The sequence below is a fragment of the Lagenorhynchus albirostris genome, chromosome 3, assembly GCF_949774975.1.
Source record: "Lagenorhynchus albirostris chromosome 3, mLagAlb1.1, whole genome shotgun sequence".
Classification (NCBI taxonomy): domain Eukaryota; kingdom Metazoa; phylum Chordata; class Mammalia; order Artiodactyla; family Delphinidae; genus Lagenorhynchus; species Lagenorhynchus albirostris.
This window is the reverse complement of record NC_083097.1, coordinates 169,770,174-169,789,893: the sequence shown is the minus strand read 5'-3', so window position 1 is coordinate 169,789,893 and position 19,720 is coordinate 169,770,174. Positions and strand designations below refer to the sequence as shown.

At 62.5% G+C, this 19,720-nt stretch overlaps 1 protein-coding gene across 13 annotated transcripts in view; it reads left to right on the top strand.

Annotated features, from left to right (window-relative positions):
• Positions 1-19,720, top strand: part of DOT1L (DOT1 like histone lysine methyltransferase) — a 57,145-nt gene that overhangs the window by 21,414 nt on the left and 16,011 nt on the right. For 6 of the 13 annotated variants that reach the window (XR_009539824.1, XM_060145728.1, XM_060145726.1 and 3 more), the window contains exons 3-14: positions 120-3,067; positions 3,652-3,880; positions 5,506-5,600; positions 5,999-6,061; positions 11,387-11,442; positions 13,419-13,498; positions 17,198-17,266; positions 17,779-17,885; positions 18,034-18,075; positions 18,739-18,849; positions 18,961-19,195; positions 19,499-19,591. Coding sequence is in view for 12 of the 13 variants with exons in the window: in XM_060145728.1 (XP_060001711.1) it covers positions 2,669-3,067; positions 3,652-3,880; positions 5,506-5,600; positions 5,999-6,061; positions 11,387-11,442; positions 13,419-13,498; positions 17,198-17,266; positions 17,779-17,885; positions 18,034-18,075; positions 18,739-18,849; positions 18,961-19,195; positions 19,499-19,591 (1,579 nt within the window). In the remaining variant the exon portion in view is untranslated. Of the gene's footprint in view, positions 1-119; positions 3,068-3,651; positions 3,881-5,504; positions 5,601-5,998; positions 6,062-11,386; positions 11,443-13,418; positions 13,499-17,197; positions 17,267-17,778; positions 17,886-18,033; positions 18,076-18,738; positions 18,850-18,960; positions 19,196-19,498; positions 19,592-19,720 lie in introns of those variants that run through there. The other 7 variants (XM_060145725.1, XM_060145729.1, XM_060145734.1 and 4 more) reach the window with 5 other exon arrangements.

The window sequence follows — 19,720 nt, the reverse complement described above, 5'->3', positions numbered from 1 at the left end:
CACATTTTGAGTTGGGTAACGAGGATGTTTTGTTTTTGTATTTGTAGAGTAAACAGTGTTTAAGAACAGTGTTGAGAGTAAAAAATAGAGCACTAATACTAGTTTTCTTTGTGTTTCAGGTGGGTCTGTGAAGAAATCCCAGATCTCAAGCTCGCTATGGAGAATTATGTTTTAATCGACTACGACACCAAAAGGTAAGCCAGGTTCTGCCTGGACTGCGTCTCCACTTGGGACGGGCTCAGCGTGTGTGGACACAGCCTATAATTAGATCTTCCTCGATGCTGCAGGCTGATGGGAAAGTTCCTTTTAGAGTTTCCTTTCAGAGCCAGCATTGAGTTATTTTGGTAGGAAATGTTTATCCAATATTGGCAGAGGCTGTCAGAGTGAGGACATAATTGGACACTGCACGTTGCAGCAACTGGGATTGGTGTGTGTGTGAAACTACCCCAAGTTAGGAGTCACTCTTCATGGCAGGCAGCTGCCAGCGCCGGCGGCCTGGCCTGGGGAGCCTTGGTCCCTGCCCAGCTCTGGTCAAGGTCTCACTTGGCTTTGGCCACGTCTAGCAGTTTCCTACAGCCACATCCTGGGTCTCCAAGGAGAGTCCTCTGGGTGGGGAAGGGCGAGGCCGTGTCTGGAATGCCTGCCTGGAATTTTTTTTGTTTTTCTTTGAGAAACGCTCCTGCCTGTCTCTGTCCTTGGCAGGCTCGAGGTGGCACGCAGGCTCGGGCTTAAGTAGCTGCTTATGGCAGAGAACGCGGCCCCGAGGCGCCCTCGAGCCCCGCACAGGCCCTGCTGCCAGGCCTGCTCACGTGGGCTCACTTCTGTGTTTGGAGGACTTGTGGTCCTGGCCGGCCTTCCCAGCCTCAGTCAGCCCCTGGTCCCACCCCCTTGCCTCCCCCTCCTCCCCGTTCAGTCATCAGCACTTGCTGTTGTGACAAGAGGCCACCCGTGCTGGCCCCTGGTCCAGAGCAGCCAGACCCCCGCAGCATCGGCACAGGTGGCCGCACGGCCTTGGGCGGCCAGCGCATCCATGGGTCCTGACCCCTGATGAGGACGCCTCCTGCCCCTGGGGTGAGGGCGCCTGTGGCCGCTGACCTTGAATGATGGTCTCGAGGTCCGTGCAACTCACGTCTCGTGATGGTTGAGTGCCGTGGGCCTGGCCTAGAGCAGCTGGGGTGCTTAAAGGCGCTTTTGGTGCAAGGTGCTTGCAGGTGGGGGTTTGGTGTTCTTCCCTCCGTGTTCAGCCAGTTGAGGAAAGACTGGAAGGACGTGGGGCTGGGAGAGGGCAGGGGGCCATCTGACGGTGCCCACCCCAGGGACCCGTGTGACCTCAGGGTCTGTGACAGCAGGGCCGGCGCAGAGAGCCGAGCTCCTCTGTCTGGTGGATCCCGGCAGGGATCAGGGTGCCCAGGTTCCCCTGAGCTTCCGTGTTGCTCATCCTCCCAGAAAAGGTCTCTTCCAGGGTATAGCCAGAGGCTTTGAAGGAGGTGTAGAAGTCAGAACACAAGGAAGTGAGGTTGTGAACTAGTGCATTGTTTTCTCCCTGAGGCCCGCGTAGGAAGACAGGAGCTGGAGATGGACTGGCCATCGCGTCCACCCTTCCATTTCGAAGAGTGGGTGCCTGGGGCCAGGGACGGGCGTGTCACTCACAGACACTGCACTCGGGTGGCTGCTGGGCCGTGCTCCCTGAGACCCCGCGGCCCAGTGCTGGGCTGGACCCCTCGCGCCTGTGCACGTGGTTAGCTCCCCTGGAATGTGGGTTTCCTGCCTTGTTGCGGCGTGTCAGCCTGCTCCCAGCGTGTTGGAACCGCGTATCCCTCGCTGTGTGTCTGTGTGTGAGTTTCACAGGCTTCAGCCGCGCCTGCTCTTTCCTGCTCGAGATCTCTGGCTTTTCAGCTGCAGCTGCCATTCTAGGAAACCGAACTTGCCGTATGGTTACAGGTCCCAGTTGAATTCTTTTCCTTCTGTTAGGAAGGAAGGAAGGCGCACTTCAATTCCCAGAGCCCTTCCAGGGCCGGGGTCGTGGGCCGGGGGGTCTCGAAGATGCAGGTGGGGAGGGGCTGCGGGGGGTGCTCCCTGCACCCCCGTATGCGTCCTTGGGTTCCCCGGGGTCCTGGCATCTCACTGGGGAGCAGCCGTCTTGCTGCCCTGCCTGTAGGGGGCGTTGGACGAGCCCTCGAGTGACAGCCCCTCCCCTGTGCAGCGCAGGCACCAGGCACAGCCCCTCACTGCAGGCGTCGGGCAGGTCATCCTCCGCGGGGCCATCCCAGGCAGCCCCCGCCCCATCTCTCAATTCCAGTGGTGACAACCACAAATAGCCCCACATACCGCTCCGGGGGTACCCCTGGGTTAGGGGGTTCCATTGAAAATTCATTCCCTTGGTGTTTGGGAGAACCTAGTCTTGTTAAAAACTCCCGACAACTCCCTCGTTAAGTATCTAACACAGGCTGCTTATATCTGTGAAAGTGTCAGAAACTTAAACAGGTGTAGTAAACAGAAGTGCTGTCGGCGTGAGGGGGGAGGTGCTGACCCTACTCTCTGCAGAGCCGGGGTGTCGGCCGTTGTCCCCTTCCACCCGACCAGCAGAGTGGGAGCCCTTTCTGCCTGAGCGTGGCCCTCAGCACCCCGGCTGTCCCCCCACCCACTCAAGTTAGGCCAAGGGGTAAACATGGAGGCCCCCCCACCCCCGGCTAGGACAGGGAAGGGGCGGCCCAGCCGTGGGGCGGTGGGACTTCATTGCATCCACGGGTTGGGGGTGAGGCGGCCTTGGTCCCACCCGCCTCTCTCTGCTGTGGTAGCCCTTTCCCTACCCAAGGCCTGCAGGGCACCGCTGCCCGAGGCTTTGACCCGTGAGCCGACCCCTCCGCCCTGGTCTCGAGGCCCCATGATGCCACGCTGGTCTCGAGGCCCCATGATGCCCTGGGACCTCTGCCCCCTCCCACGAGGCCCGGTGGCTTGTTCCGAGCTCGGCAGTGGCCAGCGGCTATCACCTGCCTCTTTCAGCTTCGAAAGCATGCAGAGGCTCTGTGACAAGTACAACCGGGCCATCGACAGCATCCACCAGCTGGTATGTGGCCTTCACCCGCCCCTCGGGCCCGCCTCCTCCTCCAGGTCCACGCTGTGCTTCAGGACCCTGTTGCCTGTCGAGTCTCCTGGGTGCTTCAACCCGGCCCCTGAGGCCCTGGGAGTGCAGAGCCTGCAGCACCCCAGGGCGTTGGACCCTGTAGTGGGTAGGAGGTGGGGAACCGCAGCCGCTGTGACGCAGATGGTCGGGACTGAGCGGCCTCATTACTTCCAAAGGGGTCCCGGGCCCTGGTGCGCCCCCCGGGGGCCATGGCAGGCGGGCGGGTGACAGGGAGCCTCCCTGGGGCTTCTCCGTCCTTCACCCACCCCTCGGGCACTCTGGGCGCTGGGACAGACCAGCTAGGAGAGGGGAGCTATGCTGGGGAGCTCACACTGCTTGGGTCCAGGGGTGCACACGTGTGCACACGTATCCCTGCACGGGTACATGCATGCATGCAGGTTCATACTACACACATCCACACACAGGCTCACACACACGCTCCTGCACACATGCGTCACCATTGGGGGCAGCGGCACGGCCGGCGGGGCGGGGCCCAGGTGGACCAACTGGCGCCCCCTGTGCCGCAGTGGAAGGGCACCACGCAGCCCATGAAGCTGAACACGCGGCCATCCACGGGGCTCCTGCGCCACATCCTGCAGCAGGTCTACAACCACTCGGTGACCGACCCCGAGAAACTCAACAACTATGAGCCCTTCTCCCCGGAGGTGTACGGGGAGACTTCCTTCGACCTGGTCGCTCAGATGATCGACGAGATCAAGATGACCGAAGACGACCTGTTTGTGGATCTGGGTAGCGGTGAGTGTGGGCCACGCCCATGTGCCCGCCGGGAGGGGTCCGGGGCAAGTGCTAGGCAGTGGGGGGGGCCCTGACCCTGCAGTCCTGAGTCAGCACACCCCTCTCCCCACCCGGCAGGCCGCAAACCAAGCCCGCCTTTCCGGTGCCCAGAAAGCTGCCCCTTCACTCCTGCTAAGCCAGCCTGAGAAGGTCCATGGGCTCCGCCCAGCCGCCAGCGCTGAGCTGCGGCTCTGCTTCTCACCCCCCCCACCCCCCCCACCCCCGGCCTGCTCCTGCTGAGAGGAGAGCCCTGCTCCCTGTGCCCCCAGGCCTCGTGGCCGCACTCCCTCCTGCTCCCTCCCGGGCCTGGGGCTGCTCCTGGCTCTTGGCCCACAGGTGGCCCCAGGGACCACCGAGGCAGACCAGCCCCCACCTTGCTGGCGGTCCCTCCCCTCTTCCCGCACTCACCAGCCCAAGCGGCCCCTCTGCTTGCTCACGGGGTGTCCTTCTGCACAGAGTCGAGACTCCTGGGGGTAGGGCCTGGCAGGCACACACGTGGCACACCGTGCTGCCTGAGTAAGCATTGGGCTGACTGGTTCCTGGTGGGACCCATGAGGTCACGGGCTGATGGGGAGCTGTCCGGCATGTTGTTGGGCGGCTCCATCAGGAACCCCCAGCACAGCCTGCTGGGGCATTTCTGCCATCCCATGTGACCTGCTCACAGACCCGAAAGTCCCGTCTCAGCCGGGCAGGGGCCCTGCAGATGGGGACGAAGATGGCTTCTTACGTGGTGTCATCATCGGTTTAAGTCCTTTTTAAGTGTATGATTCATATTTTGATAAGAATGCACGTACTTCAAAGGTCATTTCTCTAAAAGCCTGTAAAACTCCCCTAGTGTCAAAAGGCTTATGATTTCTGAGAAGCGCCAGCCGCCTCAGGCCGAGCTCTCCACGCCTTCCCCCTGTCCCCTGGGAGGGACCGCTCGTCCTCTCCCCTGTTTACCCCGTGTTTCTGAATAGAGGTTTGTTTTCATCATTGGAGTACATTCTATTCAAAATGGGAAGTCAAGGGGCTCCTGACACTTTATTTAAAGTGCAACTGATCTAAGTTCAAGGAGAGACCATTTAAAAAGCTTCCTTTTGTCGTGAAGGCTAAATGCCTGCAGACTCTGCCTGCGTCCTGCTGGTGTGTGTGTGCAGTGCGGGGCTCTCCCGCCCCCTCTCTGAGCCCGCTTCAGACTCGGCTGAGGATGCGAACTGGCCATGTAGTGGAACAGTGGTGTGTCCAGGGCGGGCGGGAGCCTTCCCGAGGGGTTCCTGAGTTCCACATAGCTGGGTCTGTGTCTGGACAGTTAATGCCATGTGGGGCCGTGGACCAAGGACGGATTCTGGTTGAGGGACTGTGGAGTGTTGTCCTTGGATGATGAAGTGAAACCCAGATGGCTGTCCCCTGGTGGCGGCTCAGCCCACGGCCTGGGGCATTTGAACACATTCTGTGACCTCGGAGAGCGCTCGGGCACCTTCACTGAGAGCCCGTGGCCTCTGCCTGGTGACCTTGTGGCCATCGCCCCAGTGGCTGGGGTGTGGCCTCTGTCACAGTGCACATCTGACACCTGCTGCTGTCTCTCTCTCTCTCTCTCTCTGAAGGAGTGGGCCAGGTTGTGCTGCAGGTCGCTGCGGCTACCAACTGCAAACATCACTATGGTGTCGAGAAAGCTGACATCCCGGCCAAGTACGCGGAGGTGAGCGCTTCTGGGCTCCGGGCATGGTTGCATCTGTTGCTTTTCTTTCTAACCTTGGTTTGTGGTGGCCTGTGGGGCAAGGGCGTGGCCTGTACCGGGGGTCAAGGGGAGGGGAGTTCCCCCAGCACCATGGGGTCAGCTGGCATCACCCTTGTGCCGGCGTCTGCCTGGGGGGCGGCAGGGTCTGGGGAGAGCACACGTCTGAGCGGTGTCATCCCCACAGGAACGTGTTTAGAGTTGTGGTTCGCACGCCCGCTGACTCGGGTTCCCTGTGGTTGGGAGCCTTTGCCAGGAACCCTGGAGCGGGCAGGCGAGGGGAGGAAGGGGGATTGGGGAGCCGTGGGTGCCATCCCGGCTGCCTGGTTCCTGATGGGCTGTCTGGTTTGGCTCCCTTGCAGACCATGGACCGAGAGTTCAGGAAGTGGATGAAATGGTATGGAAAAAAGCATGCAGAATACACAGTGAGTGCCACCGCTCCATGCCCCGTGGCTGCTGGTGCAGTGCCTGCCCTGAGCCTCCGCCCCCGGGGGCGGGGGCAGCTACCCCACCTGGAGCCCCCTCCCCACCGCTTTCCACCCTCTGCCGGACACTCTCATCCTCCCTCCTGGGGGCCCTTGCAGGCGCTCAGAGAACAGAGGTGGCCCACGTGGTGTTTCTCTTCCTCAGCCCCCCAGGCACTGTCAAGGCCTCAGAGCACCGGCTCTTTCAGAGGCAGCGCCCCGGGTTGGCACGTGGGGGCGGCAGGGGGCGGGCGAGGCGGCCTCTGCCCCGTCCGCGGGCCAGCTGAGGGCATCTTTCTCCTGCTTGCCCCCCGCAGCAGCGTGGGGCCCAGCGGATGAGTCCCCCGGCTGTCCCGGTGCCGCCTGCCCCTCTGCCCCTCACTCAGCATCGCTCAGCCCGGCCTTTCGACGCCGAGGTTCCTCGGGTCTCGCTCCTGGATCCTGGACGCTCTGGCCTCTCTCTCTGCTCCTCCTACCCAGGGTGTCCGCGTCCGCATCCTCGGCTCGAGTGCGTTTCTGTGCTCAAGGCTTCATCAGTCTTTCTGCCAGGTTTCGGTTGCCTGTGGACGCACGGCCGCCATGCAGCCACCATCCCCTGGGCCGCTGCTGGGGCATCGCAGGGGGCGGGGTCCGCAACCGGATCTTCACCACACCCACCACTTCCCATCTCACGCCCCCCAGGTCACTTAGACCCCAGCTGGCTGCGACGTGGTCCTGACGCCCCCTCCCGGAGTTCCTTGCCGTGCTCGCTGCTCTCCCTGCGCCGTCCTGCGGGCAGGGTTGTGGGGCCAGAGTCGGCATCCCTGTCGCCTCAGGGACCCAGAGTGGGTCACGTAATTGTAGGTGGGAGGCGGATGGGGGCACAGGAAAGGGGGCTCCAGGCTCTTAGAACAGCCTAGCCATTTCTCCTTTCATGGGTCGTGCCCTCGGTGTCGTGTTTAAAAAAGCCAAGCCTCAGCTCACCTAGATTTACCCTCACGGTATCGTATAGGAGTTCTGTGGCTGTGCGTTTTGCCTGTAGGTTTGTGGTTTCTTTCTGGTTACTTCTTGTGGAGGGCGTGAGGTCTGCGTCTACATTCATTTCTCCGTGTGCAGACATCCAGCTGCCCCGCCCTGTCTGCTGCAGGGCTGCCTCTCTCTGTTGAGCCGTCTTTGTTGATTCGTCCGAGGCCAGCGGCCGCTCCGCTCCGTCCCACGCTCTCCCCGTGTGCTCTCTCAGTGGCACTGCAGTGTCTTGACAGCTGCGTCTTCGTGAGAGTCAGTCCTGAACCGCGTGGCATCGGGCCTCCAGCCTCGTTCTCCTCCTTCAGTGATGTGCTGGCCACTCTGGGGGGTTTGGACTTGACTTCTGTCTGCGCTGTGCTGACATACATCCATGCCCTCATCCTGCAACCTTCCTGTAGTTACTGTGTTAGTTCCAGGGTTGTCGTCGTTTTCGTTGACTCTCTTGGATTTTCTACATAGACGATACCATCACCTTTGAACAAAGGCACTTTTATGTCTTCTTTCCCAGTCGGTACCCTTTCCTTTTCTTGTCTTATTGCATTAGCCGGGGCTTTTACTGTGGTGTTGAGGAGCAGGGATGAGAGGGCACATCCTTTTCTTGCCCCTGACCTCAGCAGGAAAGCCTCAAGCTTCTCACCATGGGTGTGATGTTAGCTTTGGGATTTTTCTGTGGACGTTCTTTTTAAAGTTGACGCGGTTCACCTCTGTTCTTATTTTAGTTCCGGAAATCTTTATTGTGAATGGGTACTGGGTTTTGTTAAAGCTGCTTTTGCATTGTGTGATTTTCCTCTTTGGCCTGTTGAGGGGACAGAGTACAAAGGCTGATGTACTTCCATGCCCGGGGCAAGTCCCGCCTGGCCCTGGGGTATAGCTCCTATTTTGTTGAGGGTATTTGCAGCCAAGAGGGATGCTGGTCTGTAGTTTTCCTTTCTCGTGATGCCTGGCTTTGGTATCAGGGTGGTGTGGCCTCGTGGTGTGAGCTCGGCTGTGCCCTCTCTGCCTCTGCTCTGCTGTTCTTGGACCAGGACTTGCACATCTACAGGCTGGGCCCAGCTCCCCTCCCCTTCTTCCTGGTGGGATTTCTTGCACGATTCTCTCCCCTCAGTGAAAAGCGAGGGGTGTATCCTCTGGCCTCCTGTGTCCCTCCTGCATCTGAAGTCCTCTGGTGTTCGTTGCTCAGGCTGACGGCAGTCAGTCCAGTTGGTTTCTGTTTCCAGGAAACTTCTTCCTGCCCAGTCCCTAGATCCACTGGCATGCTGCTAAGAGTTCCTGGATGGTTTACCATTTTCCTAAGACCTTATGACCTCCTAAAACATAGGTTTTTAAATTTAACAAGTGCCTCCTGCTTCTGGTGAGAGGGCCAAGCGGTTCAATCCCCTAGCGTAGAAGTCTGCATCGACACAGGCCCCAGGGGTGCCCCGATGGATCCGCGAGCAGCCCTCGCTGCTTTATACGGAGTGTGGTTCTAGCTGTTAGTACAATCCCCGCGACTGGAGGGAGAGGCAGGGGTGAGGCTGGTGGCCTGCCTGCCCCGGCGGGTCACCTCTCCTCCCTTCCTCCCCTTGTCACCTTTGGGCGGCAGCGCCTGGCCTGGTGGGTGTTTGGGGGTCAGTGGCACGTCAGCTGGCTCATTGGCGGGGCTCCGTGTGTGTAAACCTTCTCGCTCTTTGGCCTCGTGAGGTCCAGGGCGCTTGTCAGTTGCCCTTGCTCTGTGGCCTCGCGAGGTGGCTGTGAGCAGAACTCGGCTCAGAGGACTCTTGGTCGTGGCCTTGGCAGCCGTGTCCGGAGCGGCAGCCAGCTGTGCCTCTGGCGTCCACGTGGCCCTGCTCCAGGAGGGTGTGGCGACAGCCCCTGCCCAACGCCTGGATTTGGCAGGAGCTTGCCGGCTGGGTCTGGAAAGGTGCCCTCACTGCGGCTCTCTGTGGCTGGGAGCAGGTGCCCTGGTTGGCGGGCAGGTTCCTGCCCCTGTCACTTAGTAACTGAGGGGAACAAAGCCAGCAGGAGCCTCCGAGCCCAGTGTGTTTCCTGGCGTCTGAGCCGCCTCTTCAGTCCCTGCCCGGCCCTGGAGCCCACAGCTCTCCTCCCGTCGGAGGCCCTGGGCCCTCCCTACGCCAGGCTTCTGCCTGTGTCTGTCACACCTCTGGGCGCCCCCTCTGCCTGGCGACAGCCGGGTGACCCCGTGCTGTCGGCCCCTGGCAGTGGGCCTGGCGCACAGGTTTCCCTTGCCTGGGGCGGTGGCGGCCTCACAGAAGTGCCATGTGGGGAGGTGCCCCCGGCCAGGTCCCCAGGCAGGCAGTGGCAGCCCCTGTGCCTTTGCGGGCTGGGGTCCGTTCTTCTCTCTTATGCCCGTGTGCGTTTCTCCACACTGGAGGTCTTGGTTATCTTGGGGCCAGTCATGGGTCCTTGGTGGGGGTGACATCTTCCTGGCACGGTTAACTCGGGCACACTGGCCCCAGCAACACAGAGCCGACTCGGCCAGTCTGTGTCAAGAGGCGAATGGCGGCGGGGCCGGGACAGTGGCCATTTTCTTGCCTTGAACATGAGGCCACAACAGAGCAGTGGTGCTGTGGCTTGGATGGGTGAGCCCCCATGGAGAGAGAAGCCACATCAGGACGAGCCTGTGGGACCCCAGGACGCAGCAGACGTCGTCCTCACATTGTGGTTTATTCAGAGACAGGATGGAGCAAAACCAGCAGAGGGAAGAGGCGTAGGGTGGGTCCAGGGGACCAGGCGCAAGCTTCCAGACTCTATAGGAGGCGCTTCACTCCCCCAAACGAGACGTGACAGCACGAGCGAGGTGCGCGCCCCAGGGAGGCTCACAAGACCCAGTGCCCGGGGGCTGTGGTCTGCTCTCTTGGCCACAGAGACCCAGCCCAGGGTTCTCACTGGGGGCCGGTCAGCCGAGACCCCAGACTCCGGGAGGAGAGCAGGTGCCCGTGTGGACCCCGTGTTTTCCCAGAGAGTGTGCGGACAGGGAGCCCCCGAGGTCGGGTTCCAGACACCGAGCGCCCTTCCCAGGACACGGCCTCAGGCCTGCAGCTTGAGCGTTTTCCTGTGCGGCATCGTAAGGACTTTGGACTTGGGTCAGTGCCCCGAGCCTGCCGGGCTGTGCGCAGGGAACCGTGGCAGCCTCACGAGGGGAGAGGACCCAGCGAGCAGACGCGGACGTCTGGGACGTAGACCTCCCACAGCACCCGGGTGTTTTAGGATGGCCATCTCCCTTCTGCCCTGCGGGGCTCGGCCCCTCATGCCCCTGGGTGACTCCTGTGTGCTGGAGGGCGCCGGATGTGGCAGCCGCTCTGCCTGGGCGCCGTGGCACTCACAGGCTCCTACGCTTGGGGTCTTCCCTCCTGCCCGTCCCCAGACAGACTCAGGGGCCAGCCCTGCTGGGCGGCGCTGCCCCATCACTGCCTGGAGGGCCTCCGGTCACCTGGTGGCTTGTGGGGTGCAGATGGGGGCCGCCAGCAGCCACCTCCACCCTCCCCCGGAGACGCTCTGTCTGTGGGGCCGCCTGTCCTGGACGTTTCCCATCAATGGAATCACACACCGTGTGTCCTTCTGTGTCTGGCTTCTCTCACTGAGCATCGTGTTCTCAGGGTCCGTCCACGTTGCAGCGAGTGTCGGGTCTTCACCCCTTTTTATAGCTGGGTGATGCTCCCATGTGTGGAGGGACCACAGGGTGTTTATCTGTTCACGTTCATGATGGACACGTGGGTTCCCACCTTTGCTGCTGCGGACGGGTGTGCAGGTTTTCCTGTGGAGGTCTGTTTTCATTTCTCTGGGGTGGACACCCAGGAGTGGGATGATAGCCTTTTTTTGAAGAATTATAAAGCCAGATTTCTTGGTTTGTTAAATGGTACAGTTCTGGGCAGTTAGGTTAATAAGGTCTGAGTTGTCTCAGGCAGACTTTGGCCTTGAGGCACAATGAGATTAGTCGGCTAACAAAGATAGTGGTCAGAGCAGTGCTGAGGGCGTAAGGACAGCCCTGCTGCCCAGGAGACAGGCGAGGTGGTGCAGGAGAGCTGAGCCATTGCCGCGTGTGCTCTGTCCAGCACGGCCGCCTCGGGGCGCCCCCTGCTGGCCCTGCATGGGCATGGCGTGGTCTCGGTCTCTCCCCGCCGTCCCCTTGTGGGAGCCTGGCCCCAATGCCACCGCCCCGCCGCGGCCTCCCCACTCAGGGCCTCTGCTCATTCCATCTCTTCTTTGGGGGGCAGGCAGGGGTGGGGTGCAGAGGCGAGCGAGACCCCTGAGTGATGGGCTATCCCTCTTTTCTCCTTTCAGCTGGAGAGAGGAGATTTCCTCTCGGAGGAGTGGAGAGAGCGGATCGCCAACACGAGGTACGGCCGGGCCAGAGTGAGGCTGCGAGGGCCGCGGGGGCCTGCTGGGCAAGGCAGGATGGCACGGGGTGGCACAGCTCCCCATCCCCCCCCCCACCCCGGGGTCGCTCCCCCTCCCCGGGGGTCATCCCAGCAGGCAGGGGCTGGAGAGAGCAGGGAGGGCCCGGAGAGTGCGGTGAGGGCCCGGGCTCAGTGCAGGTTCCTGCTCTCGGGCCTCCCCGGGATGGACGGTAGCACCGTGGCAAGCAGTCTCCAGGCCGACACTGCCGCGTGTCCTGAGCTTGCCGGCAGCTCTGCCTCCATGGCTCCTTCCCTTGTCCTGCCCAGGCCTGGGGCCGGGGAGCGGGCTGGACCCCGCGCTTGCGCACCTGGCGGCAGCAGTGGCAGCACCTGTGGAGCGCGAGGTGCTCGTGTGGCTCAGTGGGGGTGGCCGGGCCTTGGTGACTGCGGGGCGGGCGTGTCACTCTCTCAGCTCTCTGGCGGGGCTCGGGTCACACCATTTCCCTTCGACCTCGTGGTCTGGCCTCCCCCCCTTCTTTCTGCATGTGCTCGCTGCATGGCGCCCTGAGGCCCCACCACTGGGTTCCGTGCGGGCAGGTAGGGAGCAGGCGTCCCTCGTTCACAAAGGCCTGTCCTCGTCTCGCTCTCCTGTGAGAATGTCTCACCTGATTTGGGCACGCCGTCCCCCTTTTCTTAAGGGGACCGTGCTGACCCCGTGGGTGTCCCCATCAGATCAGATGGGGTCGGGGGACTCTGGAGCAGCTGCTGTGGGGGCCTCTCCCATGGGGGGCATCCAGCAGCTGTGGCCTGGCAAGGAAGAGCTCGCCCAGAGCACCGCGAGGCCCCAAGGCCAGGCTCTGCCAGGGCCCCCAGACGGTGTCCCCCAGACGGCGAGCGCCCTAGGCGCTTTGCTTCCTGTTGGAGGCGTCCCCGCCCTGATGAGCTCCTCTGCGCTCAGGGGTCTTCATCCTGGCTTCTGCGGGCCTCAGGGAGCTTTCTTGTTTCCTCTCGGGTGACTCTAGTTCGGGCAGCCCAGGGTCTGTCCTGGCTTACCCCCTCTACCCACCTTGGCCACCTTGAGGCCCTGGCGTGCAGCCTCCCCAGGCTCCGTCCCAGAGCAGGGACCCCTCCAGGCCGGCCCCACTCCCTGTCGGAGCCTCCCCAGCTCGCCGCTCTCATCAGGGCTCAGCCCGTCGGCCCCAACCTGAACCGCACCGCATCTGGGTTTCTTTCCAAGCAGTCGGCAGCGAGAGAGCTTGGCTTACACCTTCAGTGCTTCTCCTACTGCCCGTGGCCATCCTCACCCCGGTCAGATCTTCCGTTACTGTCCTAGTCCCGAGATTCCAGTCAAGTGGCGTGGAATGGCAGACAGCATGCTGCTGCCCATCACGTGCAGATGGGGAAGGGATCCCTGGTGGGGGTCCTCCGTGGGGGCAGGAGCTGGCGGGCAGAGGAGGGGACAGGTTGGGGGCCTGTGCAGGCAGCAGCCTCCCACCACCCGGTGGGCGTCTTCAGGCAGCGCTTCTTCGGGCCGTCGGGTGCCAGAGAACGTTTGAGAAACGGGAGAGGATGGGCCAGGCCCTGCCTCGGAAGAACTTGGCGCTGGGCTCCCGGGTGGTAGTGCAGCTTGATGGGTCTGTGCTGCTTTCCTGCCCGGGTGTTCTCGCACCTCTCTGCCCAGGTGGCGCTCGAGCTGCCCGCTTTCCAACCCCGGGGCACCGGAGGGGCAGGCGGGGCAGCCCGTTGCCCTGGGCCTGTGTCCGTGCACGCCTTCCCAAGGAAGCCAGGGGTCTGCTTGTCGCGGTGTCTGTGTTCACGGCACCCAGGGTGGCAGTCACAGCCTCTGGGCCCTGGCACCCGTCCCCAGGCTGGGCGGAGGTGGTGCGGGCAGAGGCGGTAGGCGGCGTAGGCGCGGCGGCTCTGTGTGTGTGTGCAAGTAGAACCTCCTTTCACTCAACTGGAATATTATTTTGCAGTGTTATATTTGTGAATAACTTTGCCTTTGGTCCTGAGGTGGATCACCAGCTGAAGGAGCGGTTCGCAAACATGAAGGAAGGTAACGGACTCCCCCCACCCCCCACCCCCACCCCGTGCATCCCGCGTCTGCGCCTGCTCGGGGCTCTGCAGCTGTGGCCCTGATCGCAGGTGGTGGGGTCCGGACTGCCGTTGGGATCGGCCCTGGTGGGAAGGCCTCAGGCAGCGGGTCCCGTCCATGGTGGTTCTCACCGTCACCTAGGTTGTGGGAGGGTGCCTCACAGCTCAGCGTGTGTGGTGGAATAGACCCGACGCCTCCCCCCGCTCAGGCCCCAGCTTGCAGCTGCCGGAAGGACTGGGGCGGGGGCCAGATTAGCAGGGGAGCTGCAGGCTGTCTGGTTCGTTCGGTTGTGGAGACAGGGAGTGACTTCTTAGTTCAAGGACGTCCTGCCTTCTAAAGGATTCTTCACGGTGTATGGGAAACTGAGACTTGATTGGGTGTCCCCACGCGATCTGGAACCCTAACTTGGGGGCGCTGAGGGCACGGGGGTTCCCCTGGCCAGCCCCTGCGGCCTTTGCTGGTCGGGTCTTTCCCGTACTTGGACCCGGGCTGCCTGGCTAGCGCCGCTCCCGCTGCTTCCCCTTCCCCCTCACACTCGGTCCCCAGGCCAGTCGAGACCCGGACACCGGAGGGGACCTCACCCTTCTTGTGTCCAAGTAGGAGGGGCGTGTTCTCCCGTGCTTATGAAAGCGTTTAGACTCACAGGTTACCTTGGGCGATGGGAGCTCCTGGTGTCTGAGCAGACTCTCCTCTCCTCAGGAACGCGGGCAGGGGTTGTTAGGTCTTCTTGTGTCCCGAGCTCCTCCCTCTGGCGTGGTGAGCCTGAGCAGGGTGGTCCCCAAGTGAGATCCCTCCAGGCCACTGAAGGTGCAGGGAGGGAGCTGCGTCGAGGTCTCGGCTTAGCCACCAGAGTGGGTTGCGCCTGCCCAGGCCCAGCAGCACACATGAGGTGTCCCTCAGCTGTGCTTGGGGCATCCTCGTGCACATGGAGCATCAGACCGATGCAGACACCTGGGTGGGAGCCTTCTACACAGCTGGGAGCTGACCAGTTTCTTTGAACCTAGTTTGTGTTCTCGTGCCCGCCCCTGGGTCCCGTGGTGAGTTGCGCTTAGGCTCAGAGTGGGAGAGCAGGTCCGGTGTGTTCCAGGAAGAGGAGACGGAGGAGTGGCTGCTTCTTCAGGCCGTCCTCCCCAGTCCGCCTCCCTCAGAAAGCTGGGCACTTTCTGTCCCAGCACCATCGATGGTCCTGACAAGCAGGGCAGCAGTGGGGGACCCATGCAGGGCCCACATTTCCCCTTGTCCTGTGCCCTCGCGCCTGCTTCTCACCTGCTGCTTTGTTTCTTCCCCGTGGGGAGGCCGGTAGCTTCCCATGTGTGGTGAACACTCAGGATGACGGCGGCTCCGTCTGTGCCCTGTGACGCGCTCTGCTCCAGGAGCGTGGTGGTCATCCCACCGCTGGTGGAGTCGCGGGCTTCTTTCCCTGGACGTCCAGTCGCACACGGCCGGGCTCTGGTCCTCGGCCGGGGGCTGTCGCCACCCGTGTGAGAACTCCAGCCTCGGGTGCCCATCCTTCTCGGGGTCCTCCTGGCAGGACGGGACCAGTCTCCCGGGCCCCCCGTGGGCTATGACCTCAGCGTGAGGTCGGATATGCTGCCCCACATGCCCACGGCCCCGCTGGGCTCTGCCCGCTCCCCTTCCTGGGGCCTGGCCGGGGATGCAGCCCTGACAGTGTGTCCCCATGCTTCTCCAGTCGTGACATGAGATGGCAGGAGTCACCTGTCCTGCAGGGAGGTCTCCAGAAAGCGTCTTCATCCTTGGGCTCATGAGGGTGGCTTCTCCGGCCGCTGCTGCTGCCCCGATTCCCACGTCAGGTCTTCCCTGACGTGCCGCAGGAGCCCCGGCAGGGCAGATGTGCTGCGCTCTGTCCTGCCCGCCCCCCACTGCTCCCTGTCCCCGCAGCTGCAGGGAGGCCCCCGTGCCATCCTGATCTCTGTGGCCGGGAGACAGAAACGGGGTGTGTCCCCCAAGTTTTGTTATGAAACATTTCAAGCAAACAGGAGAGGGGAAAGGATCACCCAGCATGGACGCAGAGAGTTTCCAGCTGCCCTCAGCACCGCCGGCTGCGTGTGTGTTTGCGTGTGTGCGTGTGCAGGTGAGCGTGTGGCAGGGTCACTCCTGATGGTTTTGTGGGAACGAGCGCCCTGCCCGGGCCCCTCTCCTGAGCACTCAGCGCCCATCCCCGCGCCCCACCCAGGAGAGGAGCGTGGATTCCTGCTCTGCCAGCTGCCACAGGCACCTCTTGGGCTGTGCAGTCCCGACTCTCTAGCCTTAGGGCCTCGGGTCGTGGCCCCTCCATCTTTGTGGACGCGGCCCGCTGGGCATCGGGCCTCATTGTCTCGTGGGATGTCGCCCGTTCTTCACTCATCCCTCGTGGTCATCTTGACCTTGCCCTCCGCACCCCGTGTCCCACCTGAGTGCCTGGGTGTTGCACGCGGCCGGCTCGGGGCCCCTGGTGACATGCCCACAGAAGTCCCCTCAGGTTACCTGTTGTCCCGGAAGCCTTGCAGGGGACACATTCCTAATTTGAGCGTCCTCCCTTCGACACTCTTCAGGTGCGCCCAGGGGACCCCCTCAGCCTCTGGCTGCTGTGACTTTGCTGTCACAACCAGCCGACTGCCCAAACTCGCCCCTGGCCAGCCCGGGACCTAGCATCGCCGCCTCCTCGGGGTGGGGGGCGCCCAGAGGCCAGGCTGGGGCTCGGGGAGCCGTGAGCACATGCGTGAGCAGAGGGCTCATCCTGACTGCTTCAGTTTACTCACCACGCGTTTTCTTTGACTTCTATATTTGGTTCTGTATTTCCTACGCTGGAACGTTCTGGTGTATTACGTTTCCTGACAGTGTTTCATACAGGATGGGGGAAGCGTCTGTAACCTGAGGGTGACATCATCAATCATGGTGATCTCACTGCAGGAGGCTGCGAGTCCTTGTGGTTCTTTTCCCTACAATGACTGCACACGTGCCGGGAGTTAATTGGAAAAACTTTTCTGTGCAGCTGTTCCCGACCTGACCCTTCCGCATTCTGTCTGTGTGGGGTTAGGGCCCGGTTCTGCCTTAGGTTCTGTCTGTTCCTGTGGATCAGGACCCAGTTCTCCCTCAGGTTCTGTTTGTGTGGAGTCTGGGCCCGTTCTCTCTGAGGTCCTGTTTCCCTGGAGTCGGGCCTCGTCCTGCCTCAGGTTCTGTCTGTGTGTGTGGATCAAGACCTGGTTCTCCCTCAGGTTCTGTTGGTTCTGTGTTAGGGCCTGGTCCAGCCTTAGGTTCTGTCTGTGTGTCCGGACCCGGTTCTCCCTCAGGTTCTGTCTGTCTCTGGGGTCAGGGCTGGTTCTGGTCCAGGCCTGGTGTGGGTGTGGCGCATCTAGACAGTGCAGAAGTTGTAGAGGGGGTGCCCAGTGGGCCCCACGACGAGACCCAGGGGACTGTGAGGCCCTGAGCACGTTTTGCAGGAAAGCAAATCGTGAGATGGGTCGGAGCCCTCAGGCGCCGCTTTCTTTGCTTTTAGCTGTGAGGTTAGCTCAGGACTCCCAGTCCCTCGGCTTTTCTGTGTTCAGAGGGCTGGTTTCTCTGGATGCTTTTGCATCCTGGTGCTCTAAGCTTCACCAGGCTCTTGCTCGTATCGCGCACTGGTGTCCCCACGGCCAGCACTGATCCCTCTCTGTGTTTTAGGTGGCAGAATCGTGTCCTCGAAGCCCTTTGCACCTCTGAACTTCAGAATAAACAGTAGAAACTTGAGTGGTAAGAGCTCTCGTGTTGCCGAGTTCTTAATACATGTAATTATGAGCACCTGCCGTGGGTTAAAGCGGGGTCACCCGCCAGCAGTGGTGACGGCGGGGGGCGTCCCGGGTGCTGTGGGATGTGGAGCGGTGGCCGCACTCACTCCATGCGGGAGGCCCCCAGTTGTGACAACCCCAGACATCCCCAGACATGGCCCTGGGCAGGACTGTGGTGCCGGGACCCAAGGGAGCAGTGACAAGGACAAGCAGCGGTGTGTGCGAGCCCGCGGGGTGGCAGGACCCTCAGGCGCTGGGCATCCTTGCGGCTGCTTGGTTGCCACATTGGCCCCCACGGGCCTTTGGAGCCCGCCCTGTGGGCTTATCGCCCTTGTCCTTAGCCAGGTGCCTGGGTGTGGGGAGGGCCATGGGCACCTCCCCAGCTGGCAGTTGGGACACGCCTGGGACCTGAGCCCCGCCATACCCCTCCCCCTGGTGCCCTGGCAACCCCTGACCCCTGCGCCCTGTTGTGCGCAGACATCGGCACCATCATGCGCGTCGTGGAGCTGTCGCCTCTAAAAGGCTCGGTGTCGTGGACGGGGAAGCCGGTGTCTTACTACCTGCACACCATCGACCGCACCATAGTGAGTGGCACCCCTTCCTCCCCGACCCGCCTCTCAGCGCTCACCGCGCCCGTCACTGCCTGACGTCGGTGGGTCTGGGGTGTGGCTCTTGTCCTGACAGGGTTTTCCATTGCTAATGAGACGTTTTCTTTTCCTTTTCCATTTTTAGCTTGAAAACTATTTTTCTAGTCTGAAAAATCCAAAACTCAGGGTAAGTTTGTGTATTTGTCCTTGATCTCTAAGCTGACCAGGGCCCGAGGCATCCCGAGTAGCCGGGCGTGGGCCTGGGCGCTGGGGCCCCCTGGCTGCGGCGGCCACGTCTTGAGCAGCTGCACCCTGGCCACGTTTCTTGAGAGATTTGGGGGGAGATAGGTTGGAGTTACAGCCTTTCAAAATGTCCCGCGGCCTCGTGCTCATCACTTTGTCTCTGAACCTCGTGGGACGTCTGTCCCAGTGACTTTCTCTTTGGAGGCTCAGACAAGCACGTGAGCCTTGAAGGAGCCCCCCGCCCAGGCCCTTCCTGCCGTACTAGGGCCTCTGGGTCAGGGCATGGTGATGGCCACCCCCACCTGGAGACAGAGGACGGCCTTGAGGGTGGCCCTGTCCTCCCTCCTGTTGCCGTGGGTGTCCCGCAGCCCTCGCCTGTGGACAGCGTGCCCCTCGGTGGGGAAGTGGTTGTGGGGACCTTGGGACCACCCGCCGCGGGGGTGGCCAGGCCAGGCCGTCCGGGGGCCCACTGGGTTCCCAGCAGAGACTGGGTGTGGGGTGTGTGTACCTCGCTTTCCCCCAGGGCCAGGGCTGCAGGGCCCCTGCAGGCAGGAGGGTCTCCGCGGTGCCCACGGTTCAGAGGATGAGCCCCCCGCTTACTCCCCAGGAGGAACAAGAGGCAGCTCGGCGCCGGCAGCAGCGGGAGAACAAGAGCAACACGACCACCCCCACCAAGGTGCCCGAGAGCAAGACGGCCATGCCCGCCGACACCCCCATGGTGAGCACCCCGCCCCCGGCCAGATGGGGCGGCCCCGGTCTCGGAGGAGGGAGCCAGGCTGCCCCCGGGAGCCCACATCACCGGCTGGTCCCTCATGTGGTCTTCCGCTAGGACTCTGGTGCTGAGGAAGAGAAAGCCGGGGCGACCACTGTCAAGAAGCCATCTCCCTCCAAGGCCCGGAAGAAGAAGCTGAACAAGAAGGGCCGGAAGATGGCCGGCCGGAAGCGCGGACGTCCCAAGAAGATGAGCACCGCCAACCCCGAGCGCAAGCCCAAGAAGACCCAGAGCGCACTGGACCTGCTGCACGCCCAGACTGTGTCGCGGGCGGCGTCACCCTCGCCGCAGGGTGAGTGCCTCCTCGCCCCCGCCCCACTGTGCTCTGGGGTCCCAGGGAGCCTCACTGCTGTCCCTTTTCCTGCTGGCCCGGGCAGAAGCCACTGCGACAGCGTCTGTGCTGAGTACTCGGAGATGGGGGTGGGGGGGCTCCAGCTCCAGAGCCTCCCGAGGGCTCTCCAGGGGTCCCGTGCAGAAGCCCCGCTCAGGCAGGGCGAAGTGCCATGGTTTGGGGTCTGGTGGCGGCTTGGCTGGGCAGCTGGGGCATCGCGCAGGGCCTGGCGTCTAGAGAGCGTGACCCGCTGTCTCCCCGCAGGCGCCCCCTACCAGCTACCTCCCAGCACGCAGCGACGCCCCCCTGAGCAGCTGCTGCTGGCGCCCGCCCCGCCTGCCCTACACCGGCTGCTAGGTGAGCCGCCCCAGGGGGGCGCGGGGGGAGGCCGGGCGGACGGGGTGGCTTGTTCGCAGACCCCCTGGGAAACCCACGCTGCATGGCCAAGCGCACCACCCCCAGGGCTCAGGCTCAGTCCTGCCAGGG